Raw genomic sequence first — 19,140 nt, 5'->3', positions numbered from 1 at the left:
AGAAGATGGACATGACTGTCATCATGGCATCATGGGCTCTCAAGAAGGAAGAAAGGCCTACCACAGAAGAAACGGGAAAGGTATGCTCTATGGAGAGGCTGGGTCTCCAAAAGGGAAAAAAAGCTGAACATACCTAGACTATTTTTCATAATTTACCACAGATGTTACCCTTAGCTGGCACAGAATAGGTACCTTGGCAGAGAAATAAGGAGTTATACTAATTTAACTCCTTCTACTCAGAAGGAAATACTAGAAAAGGGAAACGCTTGTTCTACCTCTTATCCCTACTTCCCCAACATTTCAAGAACTACCAAACACAATTCTTTCATAACAAAGTGTCTATCAGTTTTCACGTACCTCTAACAACCTACAGATATCATCTTATAACTTATAATAACAATAAGGTAATATGAAGAATGTATCCTTTACCTTTACCTAAGGTAATATGAAGAATGTACTTTGTTGGGTAGAAAATTATTTTCATTAATTTTGTGCCTTATTTACTTAACATTCATTACAATTTTTTTCTAAATTCCTTAAAAATCAAGATTATGCTTTTATAACTAATCTGGAAATGAACAAACATGTTCTGGTTAAGTAAGTTACCTTCTTTAAGTTTCAGTTTCCTCTCTGTAAAACAGCGCTAAAAATAGCACCTACCACACAGGTGTTGTTTTGAAGACTAAAAAAAAATTGGGCATGTGAAGTCCTATGCCTGGCACCTAAATAGCTTTTAAAACCTTTTACAGATGGTGGTACTGGTGATGTCAATGATGTTGCTCTTTCCATCACGATCTACATCCAAATTATACTGGGAATTTTATGACATCTCTTCATCTCCCAAGACAGCGCTATTGTGTCAGTCCCCTCCTTGGATAAACCAAGTGTTCTCTTGCCCCTTCATAGTGCCCTTCCAGAGGAGGCACAGTGATATTTTAAAAATGTAGGTCAGATCAGGGCTCCCGGGTGGCTCAGTCACTTAAGCGTGTAACTGTTGATTTTGGTTCAGGTCATGAACTCAAGGTCATGAGCCCTTGCAATGGCTCATTACAAGCCCTGCAATGGGCTCCCAGCTCAGTGGGGAATATGTTTCTCTCCCACTCTCTCCCTGGTCCTTTGCCCTTCCGCCTGCTCCCTGCTGCAGGCTCTGTGCATGTGCTCCCTCTCTAAAATAAATAAATAAATAAATCTTTTAAAAAAAATGTAGATCAGATCTTGTCACTCTCTTACTTGAAGCTCTCCAATGGCTAGCTTCTCATCATAGTCAGAATAAAGTGCAAACTCCTCATCCTGGCCTGCACATTGGACTTGAGCTGTCCTGTCCAAGTCTCTAACTTTACCTGCCTCTATTATCTTGTTGACTTGCTATGCTTCAGCCACGACAGCCTTCTTTTCTCCCCTCTAATTCCTAAACCCAATTCTTGTTTAGGGCCCTTTTAAGAAATTTAGACCCAAGGTCAAAGAAAATTCCTTCTCTTTTCAGGCTTCAAATTAAGTACTAAATGCTTTATCAGGAAATGAAAAACTCAAAGGTCCAAAAACAAAAATGAGATCTTTTCTTTTTTTTTTTCCTTTTCTTAGCCAGCGTAATCAAAATCCTTCATTCATAACGCATTCTAACCATTGGTTTTTGCCTTGTTTTTTGTTTTTATAATAATGTAATAATTAAACTCACTACGTAAAATAAACCATAACCCAACATCCAACTATGATCCTCACCCCCCCCCACCTCTCATCACTATTATCATCTTGAACACAGGACACAGAAGACCTGAATTGCACTATCAACCACTATGCGCTAATTAACACTTATAAAACATTCTTCCCGATATCAGCAGAAGATATTTTCTTTTCCAGTGTACATGGAACATACATCATGTATGACTATATTCTGGGGTATAAAGCAAACCTCAACAAAATTTTTTTAAAGTAAAAGAAAATATCTGTTCTTAGATCATAATGGAATTAAACTAGAAATGAACAACACAAATATTTGGAAAGTCCCCAAATATTTGGAAATTAAGAAACACAATTTTAAATAATCTATTGCTCTAAGGAGTAGTTAGCAAATGTTTTGAATTAAATGAAAATTAGAATATAACAGGGGCACCTGGGTAGCTCAGTTGGTTAAGAATTTGACTTTGCTGAGGTCATGATCTCAGGATCCTAGGATCAGACATGTGCTGGGCTCCCTCCTCAGCAGGGAGGCTGCCTGTTCCTCTCATTCTGCCCCTCCTCTTGCTCCAGCTCCTCTTTCTCTTTCAAATGAATGAATAAAATCTACAAACTAAACAAAACAAAACAAAAAATTAGACTATAACATACCAAAACTCCTGGCATGCGGTTCAAGCAGTGCTTAGATATTTATACCATTAAATATCCAGAAAAGAACAAAAGTCTCAAATCAATGACCTAAGCTTTCACTTTGAAAACCTGGAGCAAAAATTTAAATCCAAAGCAAGCAGAAGAAAGTAAATAATACACAAAAGACCAAAAATCAATAAAACTGAAAACTGAGAAATTGAGAAAATCAGTTAAGGCAAAAGCTGGTTCTTTGAACAGATCAACAAGATTAATAAATTTCTAGCTGACCAAGAAAAAGAGAGGGAAGACACAACTTACCAGTATCAGGAATGGAAGATGAGACATCACTATGAATCTACAGATATTAAAAGGATTATAAAGGAATATTAAAAATAACTTTATGGCCATATATTTGACAACTTAGACAAAATGGTCACTTTCCTTGAAAGGTACATGTTACCAAAACTCACTCAGAATAAATAACCTGAATAGTATTACATTTCCTAATGAAACTGAATTCATAGTTAAAAACCTCCCAATAGCATATATAAGCATTCATATATTCACACGTAACAGAAAGTCTGAACAACTTTATGAAGCAATTATTAAAACTCAGAAGAGGGGCACCTGGGTGGCTCAGCTGGTTAAGGATCCAACTTTTGATTTGGGCTCAAGTCATGATGTCACGGTTGTGAGATCAAGTCCTGTGTCAGGCTTTGTACCAGGTCTAGAGCCTGCTTAAGACTCTCTCTCTAAGTTAAATTTTAAAATCTTTTAAAAATACCTTCCAAAAAACACTATCGTAGCACAGTTATTCCAAATTCTGTCCCTAAGCAATACAGCTGAGTCCTTCCTTATCCCTTACTATAGGTAATTCAGTAATTCATTTCTCCCTATCCTGTTCAGAAATATCTTCCTTTCCCAAGTTCATGAAGATATTCATCTTTGTTTCTATCAAGAAATTAAAATTTTTGTTGTTGACATGTAGGTCCTCCATCTATCTGGAGTTGATTTTGTTTCTAGCTTGACATGGTGACCCAATTTCCTCTGAGTAACCAGATTTTGTACAGCTCCATCAGTCTTCCCTTTATACACTGATCTGACAATCTAACTCTGTTATTTAAAAATATTCTACATTCATGAATCTCTTGCAGGCCTCTCTGTTCTCTTCATTGGTCAACTGACCTACTTCTGTACTAAAACTACCTTATTTAGCTTCATAGAAATTTCTCCTATCTGGTAGGGCCAGGTCTTCAGAAGTGTTCTGACTATTCCTGGCTCTTTACTCCTCCAGCTTCAGTCTCATGGTTCACTGCAATCCTTCCCTTGCAATCACTCTCAACTCCCTTGCCCTTCCTCCATCACATTGACTTGACTAGATTCTACTGCCAGCTCTGTTAAAATCAACTCTCCACCTACTAAGTCATTATACTGGATGGATCTGAAGAACGCACAAAATCATACTGACTGACGTAGCTTTCTAACTACAGTGTCAAATGGGCCCTCAGAACTGTTCAACATTCCTATATTGTCTTGTCAGACTATCCTCCCGCACTTTTAGATTAGGAGGCAAAGGTCATAAATTGAAACCTATTCCCCAGTGATGTTACTAGTAGTTGGAGCCTTTGGGAGATGATTAAATCAGAAGGGTGCAGTTCTCATGAATGGAATTAGGGCCCTTCTAAAAAGACCCCAATATGCTAGCTATATCTCAATAAAACTGGAAAAACAAACAAACAAACAAATAAAAAAGAACCCCCAAAGAGCTGCCTTGGCCCTTCTACTTGAGGTGACAGCAAAGACAGATGTCAAAGAAACAAGAAGCAAGCACTTACTGGATACCAAATCTGCCAGAACCTTGATCTTGGACTTCCCAATCTCCAGAACCACAAGAAATAAATTTCTCTTATTTATATGCCACCCAGTCTACAGTATTTTGTTAGAGTAGCCTGAATGGACTAAAGCGCTATCCCTCAGTAAAACAGGGATAATAAAAGTATCTGTCTTTTAGTGTTATTAAGAATTAAATGAGTTAATAAATGTAAGGCAGTATGTGGCATATAATAAGTATTAAATAACACTATTTAAATAGTGTTATTCTAGATCATTTCACACCATATCCTCTCTCTTCCAACATCTTTGCCCTACTCTTTCAGATGACGTTGCTGAACTCAAGGAAAGAACAATCAAAAGAGAAGTTCCACATCTCCCCATCAACAAACCTTCCAATTTACTTATAGTTGTACCCCATACTCTGCCTTCTCTAGTACTACAGATAAACTGTTATTATTTCTAAAATCAATTCCTCTACTTGGGCACCCCTCTAGTCTCCTTAAGCACCTATTTATGCAATTATCCCCTTTTTCTAATGAACTACCCATTTTTTTCTTCTCTACCAGGAACAATCCCCTATAAAAATGTCATAAAATTGGCCATCTTAAACAAACTCATCCTGCCTCCACAAACTAAGCCTCCTCCTGACAGAACCTCTTTTCTCTGCAGATTATAGATAATTCCTTTCAAAAGCATGTCTACAGTTGCTGTCTACACTTCCTTCTTTACCATATTCTCTTGGCTCCAATCCAATAAGGCTTTCATCTTTGCCACTGCACAGCCCCACTTGACAAAATCACCAATATCCTCCACATTGCCAAATGCAAGACAATTCTCAGTCCTCATCTTACCCCCTCTTCACACTTGCTCACTTCTATTTCTCCACTTGGTGTTGATTAGAGTACAGCATTGTCTACTTTGTAGACTATTTAGCTTCACCTGCCTCTCTCTTCTGTATCACTAGGTTTTGCCCAGGCTCAGGTCTCCAACCCTTCTCTCTTCTACATATAATCAGCCCCTAAGTGATCTTACTTAGTTAGGGCTATGGCTATCAGTACTGTCTGTTCACTGATGACCACCCTAAGCTCCATATGTATATACCCAACTACTTACTTCCCCTTCCTACCTGGATGTCTAACAGGATCCCAAACTTAACATACACATTCATAACAGAACTCTAAATTTCCCTTTCTAAAACTGTCCCTCTCCCAGTATATCCCACTCAAAAAATAACACCACAAGTCACCCAGTTGCTCAGACTGAAAACGATTACTCCAATCTCCCATCCTACAGTCCTCAGCAAATCCTACTGGCTCAACCATTTATCTTATCTACCCACTTTTTTCCCACCTGACAATCTAAGCCATCATTATATCTCAACTGGAGTACTGTAACACCCTCTCAAATGGCCTCACAGATTCATCTCTTATTCTCCTCACAAAAGCCAGAGAGATTCTATAGAAGTACCCTGCTCAAAACTTCCCAATGGCATTCAAGCACACAAAGAGTAAACAAAGCCTTTACCATGACGTTCTTTTCCCTGTGCACCTCTCAGATCTCATCTAGTGCCACACTGGTCCTCACTCAGAGCTCCTCCCTCCCTGATCCTTCAGTTCTGGAAAAGTGCCAGCCCATTCTACTTACTGAGAATCCTTCCTCCTGAAAGCTCTACCCTATATACTTGTCTAACTGGCTCCCTCTCTTTAGGATCTCAGCTCAAATGTAATCTCCACGGAGATGGCTTCTGAAACACCCTATTCCAGATTAGCCACGCCCATCCCCAAGTCACTGCCACCTAACGAATTTTATATTCTCTATAACCCTTATCAGTATTTAAAACTTTCCTGATTATCTTTAAATAACATATTTTTTTCTGCCGTCTTGCACCTAGAATATAAAAACAGACCTCTTTACTCTCCTTTAACTACTGTGACCCCAGAGCCTTGAACAACGCCTGGCACGAAGAAAACATTTTTAAAAAATAGTTGTATAATGATCCCAGAAATCTCTCAAATTTATTTCATTCTACAGGGAAACCTCAGTTTAAAATTTTAAATGAATCGCCCAACTTCGCACAACCACCCATAAGTGGAAGCTTTGGTTTTAGGCTTTGTCTGTCTCCAATTACTACAACATATCCCCTCAGTAATTTCTTTTGCATTTTACGATTCGGCTCGTGAGTAAGGTTTAAGGTTCAGAGGTGTAACTTTCCGACTACAAGCAGAACTGCATCACTCTACCACACACATACACTGGTCACCACTCTTCACTCCGATTTAGCGCCACTAAGCCCCGCCCCTGTGTGTTTGCCAAGAGCGCCTGCGCCTGGATCGAATATCATGCAGAGAGTTCTGGGATTGGTAGTCCACATTCCTTCTGTCTCTAGTATTGACATAAAACGAAATAAACAACAATGCAAGTTAGGTAACACTGAGTTTCACACAAATTAAATAAGACGCAGTCTGGAAAGTGGCGCAAACTCGTCGTTTTCAAATAAGGGGGGGGCAGTTTCGGACCAGGCGCTGCGCAAACAGCTGCATGGGTCCTTGGCTGGGCGGAGCTTGCTCGCAGTGGCTTGTGGCTCCTTCCTGCTCTGCTTCTCTCTTTTGCTGAGGCCCGTGGCGCCGGCAGGATGGGTGAGCTGTTTGGGGTCGGGCTGAGGGGACCACAAGCCGAATTCGGGGGCTCGGAGGCGGGAGGGCGGAAAGGAACAGAGCGGTGAGGAGGATGCCCCCGGGAGACCAGATGGGGAAGGTCAGGGAAGCGCCCTTGTCGCAGGCACATGGCCGGGTGCGGAAGGGGCCCGTGCGGCGCAAAGGCCGTGGAGTTCGCCTTATCAGGGAGGTTGGGTGGCAGTGTTGACCGGGAGCGTTAATGAGGAGGCTCCTTCTTTGGGGAAAATGCACCCAGTGGTTCGCTTGTGTCAACGTCTTCTTTGGTTTGAGGGAAACTTGGAGGTTTGGGCCATGTGCTAAGGAGTGAAGAAAAATCCTATCGGCTTGTAGTTCGGTGAGGCTAGGGTCTTGGAAGATGTAAAATATGTCTGGGGTGTTTTCGGAGGCACTAAGGGATTTTGACTTTCAGGCAAGTGTCGCGGTCTCCGTACTGCCAGGAAGCTCCGCAGCCACCGACGAGATCAGAAGTGGCATGATAAACAGTACAAGAAAGCCCATTTGGGCACAGCCCTGAAGGCCAACCCTTTTGGAGGCGCTTCCCATGCAAAAGGAATTGTGCTGGAAAAAGTGTAAGTGGAAGGCCACCGTTTGTTCCTTCGAGGTTGATTTTACTATGGTAACTCAAAACACATTGGAAGAAGCGGTGATGTAAATTCTAGGTCTTTCTGTAGCAGTGTCTGAAAGGTGGTAACATGAGGGTTTGGGGGGTTAGGTAACTAAGGTTTTTAATCTCTTAATGTTAGCTTGTAATGAATTTGGGGTTGCATTGAGGGCGGGAAAAGTGACCGTAATGAAATAAGGGACGTTATGAGCCTGAAAATGTGTGGGAACTGTTCTAAGCGATTGGCACCGTCAACCGTTTAACCTTTGAAATCAATCGCGTCTTTCTACTTGGGAAAACTAAGATAAAGAGAAGTTTCTCGCCCAAGGTTAGACATGTTTAAGGCTCCAGTCAGCAGTCAGGATTTGAATCCAAGCTTTGTAGCTCCATTTCTTGATACATATTTTTTTTACAGCCGGTAAAGGGGCCAGATGTTTTCCCTGTTGTGGCAGACTGAGGAAAAGCTTGGTTGATAAACACGAGTTTGCCAATTTAGGATTAGACTGAAAAGGCTGAAACAGTGTAATGTCTAATAAATTGTTTATGCCTAACTAAAAGGTATCGCTTCTCAAGAAGGCGGCTCACTGTGTTGTGCTGTTTGTGTTTTAGAGGGGTTGAAGCCAAGCAGCCAAATTCTGCCATCAGGAAGTGTGTCAGGGTCCAGCTGATCAAGAATGGCAAGAAAATCACAGCCTTTGTACCCAATGATGGTTGTTTGAATTTTATTGAGGTAAGTGTCTCTGTTCCTGTGATGGTTTTTCCTAGTTTTTTATACAATGAACGGATATTTTTAGTGATTGCCAGTGACAGCAGAACTAAATTGTTGATTTTATTCCAGGAAAATGATGAAGTTCTGGTTGCTGGATTTGGTCGCAAAGGTCATGCTGTCGGTGACATTCCTGGAGTTCGCTTTAAGGTTGTCAAAGTAGCCAATGTCTCTCTTTTGGCCTTGTACAAAGGCAAGAAGGAAAGACCAAGGTCATAAATTTTGATTGTAAAAACGTGATAATAAATTTTCATAAGCCAGAAGTATGTTTTGTGTCTTATTTTCCTTACTACAGAGATGCAGTATATGCCTTGACATTTTAGGAGACTGGGAATATCATGAATTCAGAATTCTCTAGAGTAAATGGGATTCATAGTTATTCTCTCTATGAAATAAAGAAAATGGTAAGTAATCTGGAATAAATGCAGGATAGTAGGGTTTAAATAAACTCACTGCACTTAAAGCAGCAATCATGTTGGGAAACCATGGTAACATACATCCTGGGATCAATTTCCCTGGGGACCCAGTATGACAGATACCCCCTCAAGTTGCTTCTGCTTTGGTATTTGAGTAAAGGTTCACGATCCATGTTCCAGTTCTGTGTTTATGACAGCAAGAAAGGCACTTGATGATTGAGCAGATAGGAGTTAATGGAAGTGTACAACCTGGCAAATTAAGGCCCAGGAGAAAAACTTGTTTAAGAGGAAGGATGTTAAACTATAGAAAGATTACCTAAATGCTCTTTATCCTGACTTCATTAACTGATAAGTTTTGACCTTGAGGTTTATTTCAAGGCACAAAGTATAATTAGTTAGAAACAGTGGAGAAGGGTTGTAGCTTGATAATTGTTGGAAGGTGGGTGTTAGGTACATGGGGTTTGTTCATAAATTATTTTTTTTTTCCAGTAGTTAACATACAGTGTTACATTAGTTTGAGGTGTGCAACATAGTGGTTCAACAATTCCATATATCACCTTTTGCTCATGACAAGTGGACTCCTTAATTTCCACTTTACCCTTCCCCTGTCCACCTCCCCTTTGGTAGCCATCAGTTTGTTGTCTAAAGTTAAGAATCTTTTTTGGTATTGTCTGTAAATTGTTTCCAAATTTCCATAGGAGAAAAATGGTAAAAATCTCGTGTCCAAAATTTAGTGTCTTTCTTGAAAGTGATCAAAGGAACTGCTATTGGCAGCATTAAGGTGAGTTACTTTCTCTTTGATCAAAGCCTAGTGTTAGGTTATGTTTAGGATCTTGGAAAATGGCATTTTTTTGGCTTTCCATATCCCATAAGGTCAAGACCATGATCCTTTCCACAGCCCAGGAGATAATGTGTGTTCTATCTGGTACCTGGTCCAGCAATATTCTCCCCTTGCTCAAACTTGGATTCCCTGTGCAGTTTTAGGAGGTATCTTATGTCACCTACTGCTTCCATCTCAGACTTCACTGATCCCCAAACATGGCACACTTGGTGCTTATGCTTCCCACAAATGATTGTTGTGATTTGTCTTTCCACAAGGATGGAGAGTGGCTGGTTTTTTTAACTGAAACACTAAAGTTTGACATAAAACATTGTATATATAAATTTAAGAAGTACATGTTAATTTGATACATTTATATGTGGTAATAAGATGGGCTATTTTTGGTTTCTACTCCAGGGCTTAATAGTGTATGTAGTTACACAGATATTGGTTTAGTTACACAGATATTGGTTAAGTCACTCTCAAAGGCTGACCAGATGCTTTTGGGTGGACATAACTGACCCAACCCAGTAGATCTCTGGGTCTCACACCACCCCCCAGGCCTGAACTGCAAGAGACCCCCAAGGGCCACAAGAGTCCATACCTGGGCATCAGCACTGGGTCAGCTGCAGTGCAGAGAGCTAGGAGGTGCTGCCTGGCCATGCAGTGTGGAGAAGGCTTGGACAGGGCTAAAGGGTGGGGTGACACCGACACCCAACCCACCCCTCTCCAGTATGTCCTATTTCCGGCTCTGCTGAAACCTCAGCCAAACCTGTAGAGAACAACACACCTAGGAGTTAAGACATCCTGTGACAGTGGTTTGCACTTGTCTGCTGGGTGTACCCTGGATTTTTGTCCATTAGTTAAGTGACCGACAGACTGACACAAATCTACCTGTGACTGTTTTAATCCTAATGTTTTGTTTTTAAGATTTTATTCGTTTGTCGAGAGAGAGCAAACACAAGCAGACAGAGGGATAAGCAGGCTCCCTGCTCCACATGTGGGGCTTGATTCCATGACTCTGGGATCATAACTTGAGCCAAAGGCAGACGCTTAACCCGACTCAGCCACCCAGGTGTCCCTAATCCCAATTTTTGAAACAAATCTGCCTTCTTATGGCTCATTCTGTCTCCTGTGTATTCCTCTCACCCATCCCCCACCACCTTTATGACAGATGTTGTCCCTTCTTAGTTCTAGCATGAAGTGTGTGCCCAGTCCTAAGCTGTGCCTGACTACACATGGAAGCTGTAGGGTCAGAGAAAATAGACACCCGGGTGCAAAATTTAAACAAAATCCCAGCAGATTTTTTTTTCCCCCTATAGAAATAGAAAAACTGGGGCACCTGAGTAGTGTCCTGGGATCAAGCCCCATGTCCTCTGACTCCCTTGCTCAGCAGGGAGTCTGCTGCTCCCTCTCCCTCTAACCCTCCCCCCTGCTCATGTGCTCTCTCGCTCTCAAATAAAAACTTTAAGAAAAAAAGAAATAGAAAAGCTAATTGTAAAATTTATATGAAAAGGCAAAGGAACTAGAATAGTTAATACTGAAAATGAAGAATAAAGGGTGGAGGAATCACAAAACTTGGTTTTAAGACAATTTGTAGCTACAGTAATCAGGAGGGTGTGGTATTGAAGGGGGGCAGACACAGATCAATAAAATAGAATCCATAAATAGACTTTACAGGTAAGACCAAGACCAAGTGATTTTTGACAGATACAAAAGCAATTCAATGGAGGAAACATAGTTTTTACAATAAACAGTACCAGCTTTCATTTGCAAAAAAAGAATGGACCTCAACCTAAATCTCACATCTTAAACAAATTAATTCAAAATGGATCATAGTATCTGAATAAAATGTAAAGCTATAAAACTTGTAGAAGAAAACAGAGTATCTTCATGACTTACAATTAGGTGAAGAGCTTTTAGACAATACATCAAAAGTACCTTCCACAAAAAAAAAAAAAAAAGATACACTGGACTTCTAAAAAATTTTACTCTGAAAGATCTTATTAAGAGGATGAAAATACAAACCACAGTCTAGACAAAAATATTTGCAAGTCACACCAAACAATAGACTACCAAAAGTACATAAAGAACTTTCTAATCTCAAAAGTAAGGAAACAAATGATCCTCTTCCAAAATACATGACTTTCCTTCTTTCACTCTAGGAAGACATATGGTGGCAGGATTTAGTGGTCATAATGGCCATGCTGTGGATAACACTCCTGGAGTCTGGTTCAAGGTTGTCCAAGTAGCTAACGTTTCTTTATTGGCTTAGCACAGTCAAGAAAAGAGACCAAGATTGTAAATTACCATATCACTATAAAATTTTCACTAACAGTGGCTTGTATAATCTTTATTTTAGCCTATAAAATCTGTTTAAATGGATCATTCAAGTATTCGCTCACATTTCTTAAGACATTATATTTGGGGGATTGTCTTGGCAGGTTGTACTGAGCATTCTTAGTTTCTAGCACGATTCCGGCCATATTATTTGGTAAACTGAAGTTATTATGTTTGTTAGTATGTGAGGAAAATAAGTGGATTTTAAATCTTATTATCATGAAAACGTGACCACAGGGGTTCTAGACCAAAGCATTAAAACATTAAATTTTGTGAGCATAAAATGTCCCATAGGAGAAAGTCATCGTTAGAATGTCACATTTGAAGGGAGCCCTGAGCCACAGATAAATAACGTTCCCAAATTTGTACATGCACAGTCGCCCTCTCATTGAGGTTGTCACTCAAGCCTTTAATATATGGTGTGTATCTTCAAAAAAGAGGGGCCCCTCACACCCAGCACCTTGGACTTTTAGTCAGACATAATGAGCACCATCACGATCCCTTCCTTTAACACATTCTGCTTCCCAGACAACCTGAAGCTTTCAAACAGCAATTCAAGTGCCAAGGAGAGTTGCTCTCCCAGGAGGGAGAGGAGGAAATCATGGCCTCGGATTACCCCTTCACAGCTTATAGAGAAGTACTTACCAGTGAGCTGCTTGATTACTTGTGGTAATAAGTTATTGACATGAATTCTGTTCTTAAATCTACTCACAATGAGTTGGTTTTGCTTCTTTTTTTTAAAGTCTAGTGGTGTTTCATTAGAAACGGAACAAGGGGTCAAGTTACTTGGCTGGGCTAAAAGAGTAGGTAGGACATATTGAACGTAACCAGATTTTCAAGTAAGTTTAGATGCTAATGAAAATACTATTATGCTTCCTTACCCCTATAACCAATCAGCTAATGTTTAAATCTGTACAATAGTGGGCAAAGGAAGCCACGTTTTAAATAATGTTTCAATCACAGCTGAGAACAGTTGAGGGAAACATTACTTGTTGAAACATGTTTTGTCCATTAACACCTGCTTTGGAAATTGTGATACGAAATAGACTGTTTTGTCATATCATTTTTCCCCATCAGCTTTGTGAATGTATCCAGGCTTCTTATAAGTCTTTAAACTTTTTTTTCTATATAGTTTGACAGCTTCAGGCGCTGTTTTGTGCACATTTACAGGTAAGTAGGACCACTTTCCCCCCTCTTCAGGTTCCCAGTAGGTTCCATTTTTTCCCCAACCCTTTTAATTCTATATGCAATAATTGATTTTGTCCCTTCAGTATTTTATACATTTTTAAATGATTATAATTAGGTAGGGGTTTTTTTTTCTGTCACTATGCTCTCCTTTTTCTTGCCCATGACATAAATGCATGCGTGTGTGCCTGCATATTTGTGTGTGTGTGTGTGTGTGTGTGTAATAGAAGAAAGCCATTGTGAATGCAATTTATTGACCAAGATTCTTGATCTAGGATTTGTCTCATAGATTTTAAAGGGTCTAGGTACCTCCTGCAACTGTATGCAGAATTTCCTGCCTTTTTTTTTTTTTTTTAAGAGAGAGAATGCGTGCTTGTGGATGCATGGGTTGGGTGGGGAGGGACAGAGGGAGAAGGAGAGACAGAATCTTTTTTTTTTTTTAAGATTTTATTTATTTATTTGACAGAGATCACAAGTAGGCAGAGAGGCAGGCAGAGAGAGAGGGGGAAGCAGGCTCCCTGCTGAGCAGAGAGCCCGATGCAGGGCTTAATCCCATGACCCTGAGATCATGAGCTGAGCCAAAGGCAGAGACTTAACCCACTGAGCCACCCAGGTGCCCCAAGAGAGAGAATCTTAAGCAGGCTCCACTGTGAGATCATGAGCTGGCTGAGTCAAAATCAAGAGTAGGATGCTTAACCAGCTCAGCACCCAGGTGCCCCATGTATGCAGAATTTTCTGATATATATCAGGGATGTTTGTGTGTATACATACACACACCTACATATATCACACACACATTTTTCTGAAAATAGGTTCCATACATTTTCAGACTTATAAAGGCGTACCTTCACAAGAAACCAGCTATTGTTTAAATCTACACAGCAGTGAGCAGATTTAGTCACATATTACATTACTGTCTGTTTTAATCACAGTTGAGAACAGTCACAAGAAGTTGTCTATGGTTTGACATCGTTTATGAAATGTCTCCAGTGTGGTGAAACTACATGGATCCAGGCTGCAGAATATACAGTTCACATTCTGTTTTGATGGTACCAGCTGACCTAATTATGTAACAGTGGGCCATTTTTTTGAGGTCTTCTTAAAACACACTATTTTTTTATTTAAATTCCGTTAGTCAACATATAGTACCTCATTAGTTTCGGATGTAGTATTCAATAATTTATTAGTTGTGTGTAACATTCAGTGCTCATCACATCATGTGCCCTCTCTAATGCCCATCACCCAATTAACCCATCCCCCCACAAATCTCCCCTCCAACAAACCTCGGTTTGTTTCCTAGAGTTAAGAGTCTCATGGTTTTTCTACCTTTCTGATGACTTCCCATTCAGTTTTCCCTCTCTTCCTATATGATCCTTTCTTATATTCCATTTATGAGTGAAACCATATGATTTTCTCTTTCTCTGATTGACTTTTTCACTTAGCATGATACCCTCCAGTTCCATCCATGTCAATGTCAATCAATGGTAAGTATTCATTCTTTCTGATGGCTGAGTAATACTCCATTGTGTGTGTATATACATATACACCACATCTTCTTTATCCATTCTTCTTTTGATGGACATCTTGGCTGTTTCCACAGTTTGGCTATTGTGGACATTGCTGCTATGAACTTTGGGGTGCAGGTGCCCCTTCAGATCACTACATTTGGATCTTTGGGGTAAATACCTAGTAGTGCAATTGCTGGGTCATAGGGTAGTTCTATTTTTATCTTCTTGAGGAACCTCCATACTGTTTTCCATAGTGGCTGTACCAGCTTGCATTCCTACTAACAGTATAAGAGGGTTCAACAGTGGGCCATTTTAGAGGGAAGTTCCCCAATGTTACTGGCAAAGGCAAAATCTGAAAGAGGGTGCAAAGCTCTACCGCAGGAGAAGAGCAGAGGACAAGAACCCAAAGATGTTTTAACATCTAAGACTGATGTAAAACTTGTCAGAATAGAACAAATGAAAAATACTTAGTATACACCTATAAAAACAGAAGACATAATGTCTGCAGTTTTCTTTAAAATATTTATGCAAATATAAAGTTAAGGTTAAATGAAGCAAATAGGTCAAAAATCTTGGTAATTACAGATTCTGATTCTGATGTATGTGAGGGTTCATTATATTATTTACTTTTGAGTACACATAAAATTTTCCATAATATTTTTTAAAAATTACATACAAATCCTAACTGTTTAACTCTATGCTTCCTAGTTGTAATAGAACCAATAGATGGACAGTCAGCTCTGATAGTAAAAAAACAGGGATTTGGGGCAATAAAATGGACAATAAAGAAGCTGGAAAACTTGCGGTAGCGGCACTGAGAAATGCATAGATACTGGGAAGAAACAAAGCTGAGCATCCATGCAAATTTTACCAAGACATGAAGAGAAAAATGATTGATTCCATAATAAAAGCAAAGGAAAATAAAACTATTTTCAAAGATTTTAGGAAATGGTAAGATACAGACTACTGCTGTGAATGTAAATCCCTATAGTCTTACTGATGAACAATTTAGCGACAAGAATCAGAAGTCTAAAGACACTCCATATTCTTTGATCTGTTCATTCCCTTTGTAATAGTATAACCTAAAGAAACCAAATGTGAGCAACTATTTCTGCACACATTTCTCATTGCATTACATTCTGAAGCTCTCTGAGAGGGGGACTATGTCTACCTTATGGACCACTATCTCCCTAGCACAGGTCCTGACCATGTACGAGGTTGAGTGCTCAATGAGTGTATACTAACTAAACAGTGAAGAATTAGAAACACCCTAAAAGTCCAACAATAGGAGAACTAGTTGGGACATTTTGATATAGAAGATTACTAGTCATTTTAAGTTGTTCTTCAACATGACATGGGAAAATGCTGCCAATATAATGTTAAATGGGAAAAATCGTAATGTAAAACCATATACGGAATGATCCTAATTAATTATGTTTAAACTAGTATGAAGAAATACATAAAATTTAACTGCAGTTACCCATGGGTGATTTACTCTTAGGCACATTTAAAATGTTCTCCTTCAAATGTTTCTGTGGCTTCCAAGTTATCTATGAGGACTAAAAATGAATTTTAGTTTCACAGTCTACAGCTAGATAAGGGTAGCATTATAAAAAGAGCCAACATCTTTGATTTCTTTCAATCCAAGTTCTCACTCTCCACTCTCTGAGGTAACCTCTCTTACAAATTTGGTGTGTCCTTCTAGATCACTTTCAATGTTTTCAGATACATATACTGTAATAGGTACTATAGAAAATGTGTGGTACTGGTGTATTTTTTATATAAATAGTATTAAGTTGCATGCATATTTATCATCTAGTTTCTGTTTTCTATTTTAACTCAACTATCTATGAGAACTGCCTATGTGAATTCATTCCCCTTAACTGCCATACGGCATCACGTTTAATTTAGCCATTTCCCTATTAATAAGCAGGTAAGGGCCTGGCTATTCTCTCGGAATCTATTGAAGAAATGGGGGGAGGAGACACATCCCATGACACCGCTGTGCCAGGGAAAAGAAATCTTCTCAAAGAAAAGAGTGGGTCATGGTTCTCAAAAGAGGAAAGCAGGTCCAATTCCTGGTGCCTGCAGAAAGATCACCAGATCTTTCCCTGCGCTTAATATTCAGCCACATATCCAAACATTCCACAAAGATTTACTGAGTATTACCACGTGCCAGGCATCATGCTAAACTCTGAAGATCTGGCATGCAACGTGTACTGTAATTTACAAGGCACAAAAGGCTGGAGATATACTGACCTATGATTTCCAGGTTAACCTATCGGGGTATGCTTAGTTAATTTTTTGCCTCCGCTGTAACAGTGATTTCTGAAAAGCTTCAAAGAAATACAAGAAATCATAAGGCAACCATAGGTTTTATTTATTCTCAATGAAAGTGTATTTCAGTGTAGGAAAAAAATCTGAGTTTCCAGTTTGTTCTTAATAATTTACAAATGGGACTTAGTGATACCTAAAATCACTTTCAGTTTTAAGTCTAGAATACAGGATACTTGCAATTGGGCTCTTTTACCAGTAGGTGTTGCTATTGACAACACAAAAGTTAAAAGCAAGGACTTCGCATTACAGTACCGTTTGAAGGAACACTACAGCATTTAAGAATAAAAATGTGAAAGCACTTTTACAGACAAGCCCTATAAAAGGACCTATGTGCATATTTAAGTATCTCAGTGCCATGGGCACAATAGTAGTTAAGTACTGCCTATATCCTTCTAGAACAACCCTAAGCAACTTACTGTCCAGCAGTATAAGGGAGGAATCAAAGGGTCTTAGAATTGGGAGGGATCTTATTTGTCCATCAGTTTTCAAATCCCCATTCCCTGGAGTTAGAAATATATTTACATTACCACCTTGTATGCACGTGTGCAAATACACACATACCCATATAAACAGATGTGTAAATATATCTGAAACCAAAGTTTCAGAAAACAATAATATCTTTACCATGCGCTTTTCCCCCATGTATTTGTAAAATAATAGAAAATACACATACTGGTCTCTGCCCTCTGCCCCCAGTTCCTGGTACAGAGCTCCTAAAAACCTTATCATTTCCTAAATGATGAGAGCATGAGGAGCAGCTCTTCTAATATCTGGCCTTTGATTCTGGTTCCTGACACAGAGCTCCTAAATCCCTTGGAATTTCCTGGGTGATGGGAGTGTCTTTTACTCTAAGCAGGTAACTCTTGGTGGGCTCTTGAATAGCTTCAGGATGGGGGCTGGTCACCAGAAAGACCTAGCTCTGATTAGAAGCTTCGGACTTTCAGCCCTGTCCCTCATCCTCCAGGAAGAGTTAATGAGCATTCATGCCTATGTGATGACACTTCCATAAAATCCCCAAAGTCTGGGGTGCCTGGGTGCCTCAGTAGGTTAAAGCCTCTGCCTTCAGCTTAGGTCCTGATCCCAGGGTCCTAGGATTGAGCCCCACATCGCATCGGGCTCTCTGCTCAGCAGGGAGCCTGCTTCCTCCTCTCTCTCTGCCTGCCTCTCTGCCTACTTGTGATCTCTCTCTCTCTGTCAAATAAATAAATAAAATCTTAAAAAAAAAAATCCCCAAAGTCTGAGGTTCAGAGAGCTTCCAGGCTGGTGAACACATGTATATGCCAGGAGGGTAGTGGATCCCAACTCCATGGGGACAGAAGCTCCTGTACTTGGGACCCTCTGGATCTTGCCCTGTGTAGCTCTTTATCCGGGTATCCATTCATCTGTGTTCTTTGCATATCCTTTGTTATATAAGAAACTGGTAAACATAAGTGTTTCCCTAAATGCTATGAGTCATTCTAGCAAATTACTGAACCCAAGGAGGGGTCATGGTAATGCTGGTTTATAACTGGTCAGTTAGAAATACAGCTCACAACCTGGGACTTGTGACTGGAGTCTTAAAGTGGGCCAGTCTTGTGGGACTTAAGTCTTAACTTACAGGATTTGATCCTACCTTCAGATTGATAGTGTCAGAACTGAACTGAATTGTAGGACCCCAGCTGGTACTGCAGAATTGTTTGTTGTATCAAAAACCCACACATCTAGAGTCAGAAATGTTGTGAGTGTAGTAGTGTGAGAATAAAGAAGACATGCAGGGAGTGTTTCCCAGACATATCCTATTTCATAAAAACATATATATAGGTCATAAAGTAGTAACTGGATTTTACATGATCTAATACACTTCCTTCCATTTAATACATTCAGAAAGAGAGGCTCAGAGAGGTGGAGTGACTTGCCCCAGGTAACATAGCCAAGACTCAGGCTTTTCAGGACACTGGCAGTTTTGTTTTGGAAGAGCCTGGGCAAAAACTGAAAAATGTCCTTGGCATACTCCCAGCACTTTCCCCACTCCTACCTTCTAAAGCCTGTGGGCCAGAACCTGCTGGTTATATGCAATTGTCATTTTAAAGATACAGGATCTTTCTAAAATGCAAATGTGATGACTTCACCTCCTCTACTTGAATTCTCAGTGGCTCTCTCTGGTTTTCAGACCAAATACAAATTCGCAGCGTGGCAATCGATCTCCTCCAGGCTGCTAGCCAACCTCACTCCTGACGTTTCCCCGTGCATTTTCAAGGGCTTTCCTGCATTCTTGACCTAGCTAAATCCTAAGCTTGTCACGACTCCACTCACATTTCTCTTCTACGAACCTTCCCACGTGCTTGCTTTGCACACCTTTGCCACAGCACACAACCG

At 39.9% G+C, this 19,140-nt stretch overlaps 1 protein-coding gene across 1 annotated transcript; it reads left to right on the top strand.

Moving 5' to 3' along the window:
* The first annotated feature begins 6,632 nt into the window (after positions 1–6,632).
* On the top strand, positions 6,633–8,442 carry RPS23 (ribosomal protein S23). The gene is made up of 4 exons (XM_047731361.1): positions 6,633–6,773; positions 7,222–7,381; positions 8,023–8,143; positions 8,252–8,442. Exons 1-4 carry the CDS (start codon positions 6,770–6,772, stop codon positions 8,396–8,398), a joined length of 432 nt encoding a protein of 143 aa, XP_047587317.1. The 5' UTR covers positions 6,633–6,769; the 3' UTR covers positions 8,399–8,442.
* The last annotated feature ends 10,698 nt before the right edge of the window (positions 8,443–19,140 follow it).

Source organism: Lutra lutra, chromosome 5 (genome assembly GCF_902655055.1).
Source record: "Lutra lutra chromosome 5, mLutLut1.2, whole genome shotgun sequence".
NCBI classification, from domain to species: Eukaryota; Metazoa; Chordata; class Mammalia; order Carnivora; family Mustelidae; genus Lutra; species Lutra lutra.
The sequence above is the reverse complement of the archived record's forward strand: the minus strand, read 5'-3'. Positions and strand labels throughout refer to the sequence as shown.